Here is a 14,661-nt window from a genome sequence, read left to right on the forward strand (position 1 = left end):
ATGAGACATCATTTTTTATGCCTTTTTATGTTTATCAAAGTTTTGACACTCCCGAAAGCAAACCAAGGCAGACCATGCAAGGTACACTAGGAGTACTTTTTTTGTGCGTTGCAGTATAAAAAGCACAGAATATTAGTTTTGCAGCTTGCCCTAAGATTAATTCCAAGAAATGGTTTCCTAGGCAGCTTCCATATTAGACTGAGGTTCTCTGTTAATAATTCATACATTACAAGTGAGAAAATTGCTGTAAAACTCTATAAGGAATAGATGACTTTTCCCCCCTCAAAAAAGATTAATAATATGGATTTAGGCAGAAAATGATTAATTACTAGTATATTTTGCTTTTCCTTATGCATACTTTCATTGTAAGGTCAGGAGAAAAAAATGTATCCAGGTTGTAGCCATAAGCAGAGATCTTTTATAAATCCTGAGCCACAAAGTTGAATTTTCTGATTTTCATTGTGATTTCAGCCTTAGGTCTGTGCTCCTGAGCACACATTAGCCTATATTTGCACAGCAGTATTGTCAGAAGTGTAGCCACTGGGAATGAAATTTAAGGAGAAGTGACTCATAGCTTTTCATCATCCTTTAACATCTCATTTGAAAGAACTAAAAAACTCCCCTATTACAACCTCCAGCCTCACAACTGTAGCTGTTTCATCGTTAGCATTTAATTAAAATAACCCTGTTTGCAAATCAGAAACCTTCTCTGAACTATAGTTAGACTTCTGCTATTCCTCATATTTGTGCAGAAAACCGATCCATAATCAATACAGTTGGACGTAATTAAACACAAAGCAGTGGGGAAAAAAGAACCCTGTAAAGCTTATTGAATAATTACTGTGACTGTCGAGAAAAGCGCATTCTCAGCTCTCCTGTACAGCCGACTAGAAGCACACAATAATCAGGCTTACTGTTAACCGCCGGTGAAGGTATTTTTCCTTTGCTGTGATTAAACTGCAGTGTTTCCAAGGTACTGAAGGGCAAAAAATTGTTTGAGTGGTGTGGGGAGGGGGAGTTACTTTCCTCCCCTAGAAAGCGTAATAGCTATGTAAAAGTATATTCACATGCATGCAGGGTCAAGGTCAGAAGGAGTAACCAAATCATCCAGTAACATGTTTTTGCACCATTTCTAAACAAGGGTGAGTGCTTGAACCAGAGTTTAATTCCCAGCTTTTGTGCCTATAAATTTCTAAAGAGCTTCCTGAAAACAAAGCAATTTGCTCAGGCAATATTAATAAAAACATTCCTAACTTTTAAAACGATGACTTAATCTCAGGAATTCATGGTTTTTTCCATGTGGTGGTTTCAATACACTAAATATTTGAAAGCTAAACTCCTATGGCATTTCCAAACACATCCCGACACTATATTATTATGGACAGGTGCTTTAAAAGCAAATTATCACACAGTCTGGACTAACGACATTAACTGCTACGATGGTTTTTCCTTTTCAAAGCGTTGTCACAGACTCTCAGGACTGCTTTCAAAAGAGACGAGTATTTGCTTAAATGACAACACTGAGCATAAACTGGCAGTAACTTTTCAAATAACTGACATTTCTCTTTTTTGCCATGTAATGATTTATCATTTAAAAGGACTATGATGAAAGTTGTAAATTCAATCGTCACTTAGTGTTGTGAAAACGAAGCTGTAACCATGCTATGAAAGATCAAAGAAAAATGCTGTCTGTATCAGCTTTATTTATTAGAAAACACAGATATCAGATTCGCATACGCAGTGCGATAGCTTGAGCTCTGTTCTGTGCCCTCACGTCGAACACTTGCCGTTCCGCCGGGCACAGGAAGAGAGAGGTTTCTCTACTCTGACTACATCATCCCTACTGCCAGCCCAGAGCTACCAGGTACTTTCAGCTTGTTTGGAAATTAAATACTGCTGAGCCTTTGATCATTACAGATTTTAACATTGCTCTCGATATGGTAGTAAGGGGGAAGATTATCGATGTTTGTGCATTAGTATAAAAAAAAAGACTTTTATTTCCAGAACAATAAGCAAAACCTGCCAGCATTTTATCTGTTTTAATCCCAACCCACAAAGGTAAAACTTGTCAAGCAGCATTCTCTTTTGCAAATAAATTATCAGTGCTGTTTGGTAGGAAAACTTACACACAGTTAATTATGAAGTGCTAATGAAATTTAGTTACACTGAGCTAAAGTTCAAGCTGTTTAATATTAACCAGAAGGTGTCCGAGTGATTCTGCAGTGCCTGTTGCAAGCACGTTCTCCCAGATCAGCGTGTTCTTCTCATTCAACCACTCACAGCAGCGTTAGCACTGCCAAGAACCATCTTAGGAAGCAGGTTGATTTTAGAGTCTCTAAAACGGGCACTGCGCTAGACCTAAAGGATTTTGAAAAACCTGAAGGCATTTTAGTGTAACGAACTGCATGTCACAGCCTCAGCGACCAGTGACTTACCCGCTATCTGTCATTGATACCCCTGCAAAGAGCTTATGAAGCAGCCAAGTGCGAATGCCGTAGCATCAGTACAGTAATTATCAGGCAGATTCTCTGAGGTTCAGCTCTCTGACTGAGCCTGTTTCCTTTGCACTTGTGGCAGCTGTAAATTGTCATTTTTAGATTGAACACTATTAATAATATACATTAGCTCATACTGTGAAAATTATTTATTTTTCCTGCTCTAAGTTCATCTGCAGGACAATATTTTTGCATAAATTCAGGATATAACATGGATTGTTTTCAGCATCTTTTGTGACCAAAAATTGTTTGTGCACACTACACTAGTGCCAAGCATGAGTGAGTTAGTTGTAAAATAGTAGTGCACTGCCAAGCACGACCTATAAAACCCTGCTCAGTTGCAGGGATTTGGGGGTTCAGTGCCATATGGCTAAAACTTTCCTGAAAAGTGGCTTTCCTTGCCTGAAAGCAAGGACAGATAATAAAAGAAATAAAAATATTTACCTAAGGAGAATGAGGAACTGTAACAGTTATTCCATACTCTTGTCTTGTGAAGCCGTCAGCATAGGGAAGGAAACTCCGTGATCAAAAATAAAGAGAAATTCTTTTCAACTGCCAAGCCCAAACTCAATTCTGTGTTCTTTTGCAACCTGTAATGGTACAAGGCAAACCAGAACCTCACTATCTTCTGTCTTCTTAAATATATGGAATCAGATTCAAACACTAAACCGACAGTTGACTTCAGAAAGAGCAAACATACTGTCGTTTAGGCAAGCAGGTACATGACATCAGACTCTATAGAAAATAAAAACATTTAGCAGATCTGGTAAGTGAAAAAGGAAATATTTTTTCTGCTCCTTTGCACATCCAAACTGTTGTATTATTAACTGTCATATTTTGAAAGCTATACCTGTATTCTATCCTGAACTTTAAGCCCTACAAAGCATTTCTAGTTCTCTCGTAACCTATACTTCAGACAGAATTTAACTCAAGAAATAATCCCTGCTTCATCCACTGCAGTTTCAAATTGAGGTCACAATCACGTGTCACACAACCTTATATTATGAAAGAAAAAAAAAAAACCAGACATGCATTATAAGCTGCAGAAACCAGCGCACAACTGCAAGGAATTTATAGCAACAAAACCCAGAAGACATAAGAACAATGAAGAAACTTGCAGAATTAGGACTAATAGAAGTATTCTAGCATATGCTAATATAAAAATATATGCATCCAGAACAGTGGCAGAAAATTAATATTTTTGACGTTCACATATTGAAACCCAGACTGCTGATGAAGCATAACGTTCTTACAGAGCGTTCCCTTAACAGGCTGTCACAATAGAAAGTTCCTTTAGTTAGTCCTTGATGAAACAAAAGAAGCTCCTAAATCAGAACTAAGCTGTATATTACAGATTCTCTTAAGTCTTCAGGAAAATGAATGCAAGTTACTAGTATCCATCACTTACTTATATTTAAAAAATTTAAAAAATAAGTTCTTAGTGGTATCAGTGGAGCATTCACTACACATATAAACCTCAAGTAGAGAAGCTGTACTTGCCTGTATGTCGCCTAGTTCAAACGCTGGACAGTACATATATACGTATATATACACACACACACGTACAGCTGGATGGGTGATGCTGATTGAATACCTCTCAGATCAAAGATGGCTCATCCCTGGTTTCTTACCCTGTGGACATGCAAACACCTACAGCTAATGGAGGGTCCCAGAATGGGGTTGAGCAGTTGCCAGTGCTCATCGTTTGAAGCATGGCGTACACCAGGCAGAGGCGGAGGGAATTCCACGCTGACACCCAAACCTGTTCGTTCTACTCACACCATAACATTCTGCTGTTACGTTCTGCTCTCGGAATCCCTCTCACTCTGTCTGACATTACAGACATTCAGATAGGAGCGAACGTATTCTGACTGTGTGATCTTGGTACAACCGAGAGGCTTACAGATGCTGCAGGATCTTCTGTCAGCCTTAATACCTTCAACACCAAGTGATCCTTAGGATAAATTATTTATGTTTTCTAATCAAATACAAACCTTCCAAATCTTTTCAATCTTTTCATGGCAGCCTGGGGAAAGAATGATTGCTGAAAGTCAGCCATCAAGGAACAGAGCCTGGTTCTCAGAATCCCCCCAAACGAAAGAGCTATTAACAGTAAAGCAAAGCGTGCGTCGCAGTTGGTGTGGTTCTCGTTACTAAAGCAGGCTTCCCGGCTTGCCTGCCTTTTCTCTAACCACATACAGAAGAGATCATTGAGCTCACCCCGTGCAGCTCTTAACAATTCTGCTTTAACCTTATCTTGGTATCAAATGAAAATGTTAAAACATGCACTCAAGATTTTCCTCTAAATTTTAGAGCCTCAGGATCCTGTGAAAAATAACGTGATTAGTCACCCTGATCTTTCGTCTCCTAATAAATTAGAAGATGAACTCCAGACAAATACATATATTTTATTGGCATCGTTAATCAGAGGATGACAAAATGTTTGTTGGAATTAAAATGTTGATTTCACAGCTTCTGAATTCCTGGAGCACTGGGCTCTGTGAAAGCTTGAATGTTTGTTCAACATTCTTCTGTCCTATATAGAAAACAAGGTCAAAGCACAGGTCTGGTATTTAAATCAGAGGTCAGATTTATGCTGAAGCAGCTGGTTGGCACACGGGATAGGATAGGGTTACCTCATGGCCACGTTGCCCATTGTTCCGCTGGTTTTATTGCCTGCCTCACGGTGCCTACAGATCTTTTCTAAGCCTTAGGTACTAAAATCAGGTCATGCATGATAATTAGTTTGTAGGTAGTTGTTTTTCTTTTAAACTACATTTCTAATCCTCAGAGAAGTAAAGAAGGTCTTGAAAGCCTTCTTTCAAGAAGCCAGATTAAAAAAAAAAAATCTCCATAGATTTAGGAACTTCTAATATAGCTACAAAGGTTGTCTGAGAGCCTAGCTCATTGTCTGTGACCACCTTTGGGGCAAAAACACTACAAAAGTCACCACTGGCAACAACTTTATAAGCGCCTGGATGAGAGGAGGAGAAAGTCAAGAAGCTACAGCAGTCCAGGAAGAAGACCAGTGTAAAAGAGCATCTAGCCCCTCAATGGTAAAAATATAAGAATCCTACACATTAGGAGGAGGCAGTGGAATCATACAGAGAGAGACTTGATCAGGTAAGTATAAAGTAAAGGGAAAGGCTGAAAAAAGTAAGAAAGAATCACTTCCATTTGGTATGGAAGTTGGGGACATCAGAGGGCTCGAGGAGGGCAGAAGGAACAATGTGAATAAGCCAAAGTTGACTATAGATCGAAGCCAACTGGAAGAAGAGAAATACCAAATACCAGTACTGCAATATAAACCTGATGAATGATCAAAAGAAAAAACAACCCACAAATTTTTGTCTAATCTCATCTTACCTTATTATTGTTATATAAGCACTGATTGGTTCAGTACAAAACCTATTAGTATTTAAAGAAGTTTTTAAAGACTGGTGAATATGAGACTCCTTTCCTGTTTAACAAAGCACTCCCTTTGCATAAAGTAAAATAGTTAACCCACGTTTACTTTCTCAGCCATCTCTTGAGGGATTGAGGAGCTAAGTGTGCTAACCTACTGATTATTATTTCAGGTCAAACCACTAATAATTCAGTGGGTGAGATATCAATACAGGTGGACGTGTCTACGCATCCTGGAACGGGAGAGCACAAAGTCACTGTAAAAGGTAGGTTTCAAATAGCTAATTTTAGAAAGAGAGCAACTATGAAGTCCAGAACTCCCAAGCACTACGTTCTAAGTTAAACATACCAATAATGACATAACAAATATTAAGTATTACATTATCTGTAAAGGTATGAGTATGCTTCAGGTGATTCGGATTGTACTTCCTCCTTGCCCAACATCAACAGAAGTTAAGATTATGCAGGTAAGTACCATCTGTGCTTCTCTGTGTAGACAGTTAAAATCTATTACACAAAGTTATGGAGTTACAAATTCAAATGTGCCAAATTACACTTCTGAATCGCTTGCATATAATTTATTTTTTCCAAAAGCTGAAGCAAAGCTGGGTGCTGAATGACTGCGCCAAGTCTTTAAAAGTTCCATTTTAAACAAAATGCCTTTGTTTGTTTTGCAGAGCCTGAATTCCAGAGGAAACTCGGTATCATTTAGATTAGCGTAACTGATTTTTTAATTACAGTGAAGGTAGCAGACGAAAGAGCTGTTAATGTAAAGCATTTGTAAAATGTGTGTTTGTATTTGATACTGTTGTAACTGAAAGTAGTCAGACATCTCACTTGGCAGAGAATGGGCTAAGTTCCTCCTGGGCTTGCCGGGTATTGGCACCCTACAAGAAAGCTCTCAGGCCACCTTTCATTGGCTCTACTGGATAATTAATTGGAGCTCTTCCAGCGGAATTTTATTTAACTTCATTTCTTTTATATTTTTTTGTAGTTGTAGCACTTAATAATCTCAACTGGCAAACAACAGCTATGTTCCGGCCATTCGTGGAAGTTTGCCTGTTAGGTCCTAACCTAAGTGACAAGAAAAGAAAACATGGAACCAAGACAAAGAGCAACACCTGGTCACCAAAATACAATGAAACTTTCCAATTGTAAGTTTCTTTTTCTCAGTTAATTGCATATTTTATGCAAATTTTGTTAGAATTTCTTGCAGTTAAACCAGTAAGAACATAAGAAGACATCCTAAGGCCACTATCAGAGTCCCTAGATACAGACACCACTTCAAAATTATGTGTTAGTTTGTATCTTTGTTTTATGAGAAGATGAATGACAACCACTAAGCTTTCCATCTTACAGGAGTGTGTTAAAATGAACAATTCAATTCCCTACACGGGGGTAACTATTTATACACCTAGGAGTCTATTTGCCTAAGTAAGTAGTTATCTGGACGGAAGCATTAATTAGTACTGCCCGATATCTGGGCCGTTTTGACTGCTGAGATAGAGATCTAAACATGTAAAGGGTTGTGCATGTGTTAATGGTATTATTTATCTCTACTATTTAATCCTTAAAGTAATAAGAAACTTTCACCTAACCTGGAGTTTTATATTTAGTACCTCTCACCTGTTTACTCCTCCTCCCCTTTCATAACTGAGACCAATGTGTTTCCCTTCCCTTACCCCCCAGCCCCAGCCAGCACACAGTTCACTTTCTCAGCCTCTGATCACAAGTGATTTTCTTTATTTTTTTGCAGTTCAATTAAAGATGTTGTTATGAGGAACTAGCTGATCATTTTAGGTACTTTCTAGGGAAAGGTAACAATTCAGATAGTGAGGGAAATATGAATTCTCCATTTCTGTTCAGGTCAGTGGGAACGAGGCTACGTCTTCAGTAGCATCTGAAAGGTTAAGCCTTCTACACAGTTAAAACTATATTGTATTCTGTTGCAACAAAATAAACTACAAAAAATAAACTACTAGTGTCACTTTAATTTTTACAAGATTTCTGGAGTACATTCGTTCCTCAAGGGAATTAAATTGAGCTCTTTGTTCATATTTTTAATCCATGCAGTGTTTTGAGTAGCGAAGCTAAGCCGGGAGCCTACGAGCTTCACCTCTCGGTGAAGGATTACTGCTTCGCCAGGGAAGATCGCGTGATCGGCATGGCAGTCATCCAGCTGCGAAACGCGGCAGAGAAGGGGAGCTGTGCCTCTTGGTACCCCTTGATGAGAAACATCTCGGTGGATGAAACGGGGTTAACCATTCTTAGAATACTTTCTCAGAGGACCAATGATGAAGTTGCTAAAGAATTTGTAAGACTTAAATCAGAAACAAGATCTGCTGAAGAAATGGCCTGAAATACCCAAGTAATGCAAGACTGTCATCGCCAAGACCATAGCTCGATGCTGTTGTACGAGTAGTGCATGCTTGTGCAAATCCGTGGGAATGTCTAACTAACTAACTGTGTTTTCAGTGTTTGCCAGTACGTACGTACTATATTTGCAAGGTATGTCGAAGAGCTGTCTATCTTTTATACATATTTTGGTCTTTGGTAAAGTAATTGTTCCAATGAAGTGCCAAAACTAAGATTAGGAGTAAACGTCTCATCGTATCTTTTTAAATGTTGATTTCACCTCACACAATTCCTTTGTTTTTTAACATTTATTAATAATTAGCTTTTTTAATTGATTAATGGTTGTCTCTGTTAAACTACTGTGTTGCTTATTCTAAATTAAGTTACCTCCAATACTATGATTTTAAAAAATATATATATACACCTACTTTTCTTCAAACTCTCATTTTATGCAAGCCTCACTTTAGGTAGCTCAATGATAACTTTTTCTATCATTACTACAGATGCAGTTACTTATAGAAAGTGTTTGTAATTTTATAATTATCAATATAAAGTAATGATTTTTGCATAAAAACTGAAAAAGGATGGAAATATTTTATGCTAATCTTTTTCCAACCTTTCATAACTATCACTGTGAAGATCTGCTGTTAAGGCAAGTTCTCAAGAAGCTGTGCTTTCAGAGTTTGTAACTGTGGTTTGATATCTTGAGATAATTTTGTTCTTTGAAACTGCCAAGGTAGTATCATATTTACGTTAAAAGAGTCAGTCAGTCAGTCAGTCTCTGCAGAAAAAGACTGCCGTACAGTACAGTATACGTGCTTTTAAAAAAATCCTTTTTTAAAACGATACGGTACTGTACAAGGGTCAGCAGTTTGGAATACATAATGCTGGTGTGTGGTTTGTTTCTAGAAATTGTTTATGAAAAGAAAAGATGCTGTTAGCATTGTCACTCAGAGTTATTAACGTTGCTTTACATACTTAGCTGTAACATCAGTTAAGTGCTTATTTATTTTTTTAGAAGAGTGCAACAGTTTGTACTTATGCAACATTACTATGTATTGCACTAAAGCAAACTCTGTGTCCTGTAAATATATTTAGTGAGAAATTGTAAATAAAGTATGAAGAATCTGCTCTCTAGTTTTGTCATTTGATACCGTTATGCACCTAGAGGGTGTGTGTGCATGTGAAGCCCATGCAGCGGGCTTACAGCATCGCTTCGTGATAGATCACAGTGCCATTTCCAGTGCCTAGCACCTGGCTCAGTCATAAGTGTACGATTTGATACGGCAGTGTCCTAAAAACTATAATAAATGAGATTATAAGCATATATATACATATATACACATAGAATGTTCTGTAGTAATACATACTTGTTATTGGTTTTGGTTACAGGCGTTTCTAATAACAGAGGTTGGAGTCTTCAGCTTTGCTTAGGGAAAAATAAATGAGAAGAAGGAAGGCCATCTAGCGAGAACGTTGATGCTAGTCTTTAAAAATAGTGAGTGACTCCGCATAGGAAAACCAGGTTCGTTCTGGGATATCCTTCTGTGAGCTATTCAGATGAGATTTTAAGGATGTCTTTCAACACCCATGGTCCTCTTGCTTGAATACAAAAAAGTTGATTTGCATAAGTATATTTAGACATTTAGAGAAGATCTGCAGAGCCTTTGGAGAGTTAACAATACGTCACTGAGATCAAGGTGGGAGGGGGGTGATGGGGGAGGGACATGACCCGTGTTATCTCATGAGACTACGTCCTTTTGATAGTTAGGCACTGCAGAGTACATTATGGAAGAGGGAGATTTGGAGAGGCACGGATTTTAGGTCATCACTTCAGGAAGCCATTTCTCCATGTGACAAACTATGCTGAGAAGTTCACATTTCAAAAAGTAGTTCATTAATTTAGGCATTAAGTGACACCTTCAACAATTCTGAGAATGTAACTTTAATAGTGCCTACTAAATATAGGTTGCATGTAATTGCAGATACTTGCAAAACTCTCCAAGGATTTAGAGACTCAAAAAATTCACTCTTGAATCTAACCCAAGCTGCTAACGTTTCAGAGATATTTTGTGTGTTATGGTATACCTAAAAGAAAATCCAGGTGTGGCTCCAGGACACAGCAGGGGACAGGACCGTGTTCTCAGGGAAGTTAACAGGAGCTTTGACCGATGGCTGCTCTTCAGTCATTCATTCGTTTCATTCAAGCTGAGCGATTTAGCTTCAGTTACTGTAACCACTCAAGCTGCAGTTGAATGGAACTTACTTAGAAACTCGTTCAAAGTCAGGCTTAGTCAGAAATATGTGCCAGAGGGAAGTTAAACTCCTCCGCTGAGTGCTGGGTGTGTTTTGGTAAGTAAGCGCCTGTTAATCATCTTGGTAAGACTGCATCACCAGTGCAGAGTTACACAAGAGAAGCCATTACGCTGCCAAATGACAGCTTAGGGTAGGAATCACAGAGTAACTTCGTTGGAAGGGACCTCTAGAGAGCATCTGGTCCACCTCACTCTCAAAGCTCAACGAAAACAGATGTATCTTCAGGTTTCGCACCTAATAAATGCAATGAGGACAATAGACTAAGACAGGTCTAACAAACAGCTCAGTCATAAGTGTGACGTGGCAACCAGCACATCGAAACAGCAGCTTCCGTGGCCGTACAGCTACCTTGAAGTTGAGTGGGCCTCTAACAAAATTAGCATCATTGCCTTTTAATAGTGATAATCGCGAAATATGTGCAGCATGCGTGTATAAAGATCTTTCATTATGAAAACAAGACATGACAAAATTAGAACGTGGCTGAGTTTATGGGTTTAATCATTACACTTAATGCTAATCAAGGATGTAATTGTATTTTGGTTTTAAGCTTTCTATTAATTCACAGCTGTCCAAAGGCAGCTGTAACTGGTACATCTAATTTCTAACACACACTTACTTACTGTTTTGTGGTAAGAAAGTAAATGCACAGAATTTTCTTGTAAAGACCTTTCATCTTTTCTGCATGCCCTGTCCCCTCTGCGATTCAATCTGTGCTGATGTGCAAGGTGTAATCAGCTGGAGAGTTATTGCATTAATTTAAAAGAAAGACCTATGTCAAAGTTCTCTTATCTAAATTGAGAAAAAAATGTCACATATCAAATATGAACACAAGGAGAATGAAATCCAGATATTTGAAGCTACAGATTTTGGAAGGTGATAACCCAGTATATTTAAGCCTAGAAAAGCTGTCTTTTCCCTGACCAAGAAAAATCTGTCCTGAACCCTTTGAGTCACCATCTCCAAGAGTCTCTGGACCATGTGCACGCTGTACATACAGGACAACTCCACGGGAAACACTATCGTATCCATTAGTGTGGAAAACATGCCAACAACTCTCAAATGGGTGTGTCTTTAACTCCAACAGATTGTCAACAGAGTTACTTGAGAAGCTTACAAGAGAAAAATACCCTATTTTACTAATTTGCATTGATAGTCTCACACTACTGACTGTAGAAATCAAATTTGTAGGCAAATGCTGAAAACAAACAGAAGACTAATTAACCATTACCACATAAGTCTGAAGTAAATACCCACTTCTTACAAATTCCTTGAAAAACTGAATAAAGAGCTGAACAAATATGTGGAAAACATGAAATTATTGTATTAGCTTCAATTCAGCCAGCAGACATAAAATTAACATAAATGGATTCAGTGTTGTTTGTAAAATACAGCTGGGCTAGCGCTGGAACGTACTCGGTTGTATAGACATGCTTATTTTGATGGTATTTTTGTAGCATCTGTGTTTGCCTTTTGGCATCGCATTTACATGGCTGACTTGTACTATTGAAAATTCATTGAAATACGTCTTCAGGAAACAAAGTCTAAATTATTTTTAGGAATTATAATCAAGAAATAGGAGACAAACATTAGACTAATGAGCAAGAATTGGGATATTACAAGAGATGTCATTATAAGTAGTATTTGTTGAAATAAAGAAAAATTAAAGCATGTATCTGAAGAATACCTGTTTCTCTTGTGTGCTGCTGAGTGAACACATACGCACGCTACAGAGTATAAATCAATTTGTAAATGATGAACCTATAAAACTGTTCCTAACGACTCGTGACCTATGACCATGTTGCTATGGGAATTCAGGTTCAGTTTTCAAAGACTGCAGCAATTAAAGCTGAAATCCTTCCCCATGCATTTAGCTAAAGAAATAAATTAATCGCCGCAGAGCATGAAACAAGTGGGCTTACGGTAAGGTTTGTAGTGAAAGCCATTAAATTGTCATAGATTACTTTTCAATTAAAAAAATGCAAGGTAATCAGAAAAGTTAATCCAAGGGAGAAAGAGAAGTCTGTTCATCGGTATTTTTCTGTTTATTCCTGCTCCAGCACCGGCAGTGCTGTAGTAGACTGCAGTCCAGTCCCAGAGCCAATCTGGGTAAGGGGACAGCCATTTCTGCAGCTGTTTTTCCGAACAGCGCTAGGGATGCCAGGCAAAGAGGACAACCCCGAGAGCACCGCAGGCCATAACCCAGCTTCCTGAGCTGTTCCCAGCTGTGCTCAGGACACAGCACTTACACTGGTGTTGGGCTATATATGTAATTAATAAAACACACTGACACGTTAAGCAGAACTGGGATCCTAACAGAGCACAGGCAGGCAAGAAATCAGAGCTCGCTCTCTATCATCACTTGCCCCAGACATACGAGAGCTTGTTGACAGAGACTGCTCTTGGCTCGCTGCGGATCCTCCGGCAGTTACAGTGGCAGCTCTAACTGCCACTCCCGTGCAGTCTAAGAGGGCCCACACATACTGTTCGATGATGTTTACCCAGTTAAGCAGGAAGCCTCTTGCTGCTGAGTGCTGGCAGTTGACTGCAATGTGAGTTAAGCCTCCAGGCCTGAGGTCGTGACACTGAGAAAACAAATGCCAGTTACTGACTAGCAGAATCACAAAACGAAGAGGAGTTGCCAAAGTATACGCCGAACAGTAGAACTTCAATGGAAAGCTGCGCTGCGGTGAAAACACTCCCCTCCGTTTGGCAAGCATCTCCTGGAGCCCGTGAGCAGAGCCGGCGCTGTACAGACACAGTGCCTGCCGGCTGGCTGGCAGGTCACAGCATGCGGCAGCGCTTTCTCCAGAACCAACACAGAGTTTACGCGTAGTACCCGGCAGCTGTACATAGAAAGCAACTGGATATGCAGAACAGCTGCACTGTTCGATTTTAAAATTCTTAGTGACCGAAAATTCTAACATTTGAAAAATCACCAGAAAAAGGAACAGAAATGCAAACTGTTACCTTCCTCGCTTTTACGACTGCAGTGACAGCGCAGGCGCTTTGAATGAATAGCTGCCACCATTGTTCTTGGGGCAGAGGAACAGAGCCTGGGGGACAAGGAGGTAGTTGCTAAGAAAGAGGAATCTCAGCAGGAGTGGCAGGAAGAGAAGACTGCATTACAGGTGAGGGGTAGAATGGCCTGAGAATTGGGACAGTTGACAGAAACGGTGAAGGGAAACATAATCATCTTCATAACATAGTCAGAGAAGTATCTTTTTACCAAGCCACCTTCACTGTATTTTCCAGTGGTACGGGGAGGCACTCAGAGGACAAGATAGAGAGGAAGAAAAGAGAGGGGTGGGTGTGGAAGAGGGCTGGCAGGCTTCAGTTGCGTTCCTTAACTCACAGCAGAACGAGAAGATACTGGGGTGACTTTGATGTAACAGACAGAGGAAGGCAGATCTGTCTGTATTTATCTTTGTCATGTTCTATAGTCAAAGAGTTAGTTACTTCTGTTGATTGATTGTGATTTCAGTGGAGGTACGAGACCGAATTCAGTCCCTGAGAGGATGTCCCCACTAATTTTGTACTGTGGAGTCTGAATACGTGAGTTCTTCATGTCACTACCCTCTGTTACAAAAAGATAAAGGTATTGCCAGCCCAGAGGCCAATACAAACAAGTTCAGGCTAAAGAGCCTGCAGAGATTATTTCCCTGAATAATACATACCCAAGACACCACAGCATTAACTAGGTGGAATATTCTCTTGAGGAGTTTGAGAAACACCACCAATTTGTATCTAATAATGCATCAATGTAGCAACATGCTAATTTGCACCTGTGTAACAATATTAAATCATTATGCCCTTAAAATGCTGTCCTCTTTTCCTATGTAATTTGTGAGAAACTCATGTGCCAGACAGAGCTTCCTCAGCACAATGACCACTACTGAAATTAGGTCAGGTCCTCATTCTCCCCTAGTCAGCCTGACATTAGAGACAAAGCACCGCAGGAACCACTGCAGTGAGCTGGAGTCAGTAGCAGCAATGAAGTTAACTCCTATCAAATATGCTCTATTATGTTCAACAGCCCATATAATTGCAGCACATCTCTCTACTGCAGAGAATTTAATTTCTGATCAGGGAA

The 14,661-nt window shown here is 39.3% G+C and overlaps 1 protein-coding gene across 1 annotated transcript in view; it reads left to right on the top strand.

Annotated features, from left to right (window-relative positions):
- The window catches only part of UNC13C (unc-13 homolog C (C. elegans)), a 107,929-nt gene extending 99,670 nt beyond the window's left edge, over nt 1–8,259 (top strand). Inside the window, exons 29-31 of the mRNA XM_010131463.1 lie at nt 6,074–6,166; nt 6,895–7,054; nt 7,974–8,259. Of these exons, the coding sequence (XP_010129765.1) occupies nt 6,074–6,166; nt 6,895–7,054; nt 7,974–8,259 (539 nt within the window). The remainder of the gene's footprint in view (nt 1–6,073; nt 6,167–6,894; nt 7,055–7,973) is intronic.
- Nucleotides 8,260–14,661: the final 6,402 nt, after the last annotated feature.

This window comes from Buceros rhinoceros, unplaced genomic scaffold (assembly GCF_000710305.1).
Source record: "Buceros rhinoceros silvestris isolate BGI_N320 unplaced genomic scaffold, ASM71030v1 scaffold7762, whole genome shotgun sequence".
In the NCBI taxonomy this organism is placed as follows: Eukaryota; Metazoa; Chordata; class Aves; order Bucerotiformes; family Bucerotidae; genus Buceros; species Buceros rhinoceros.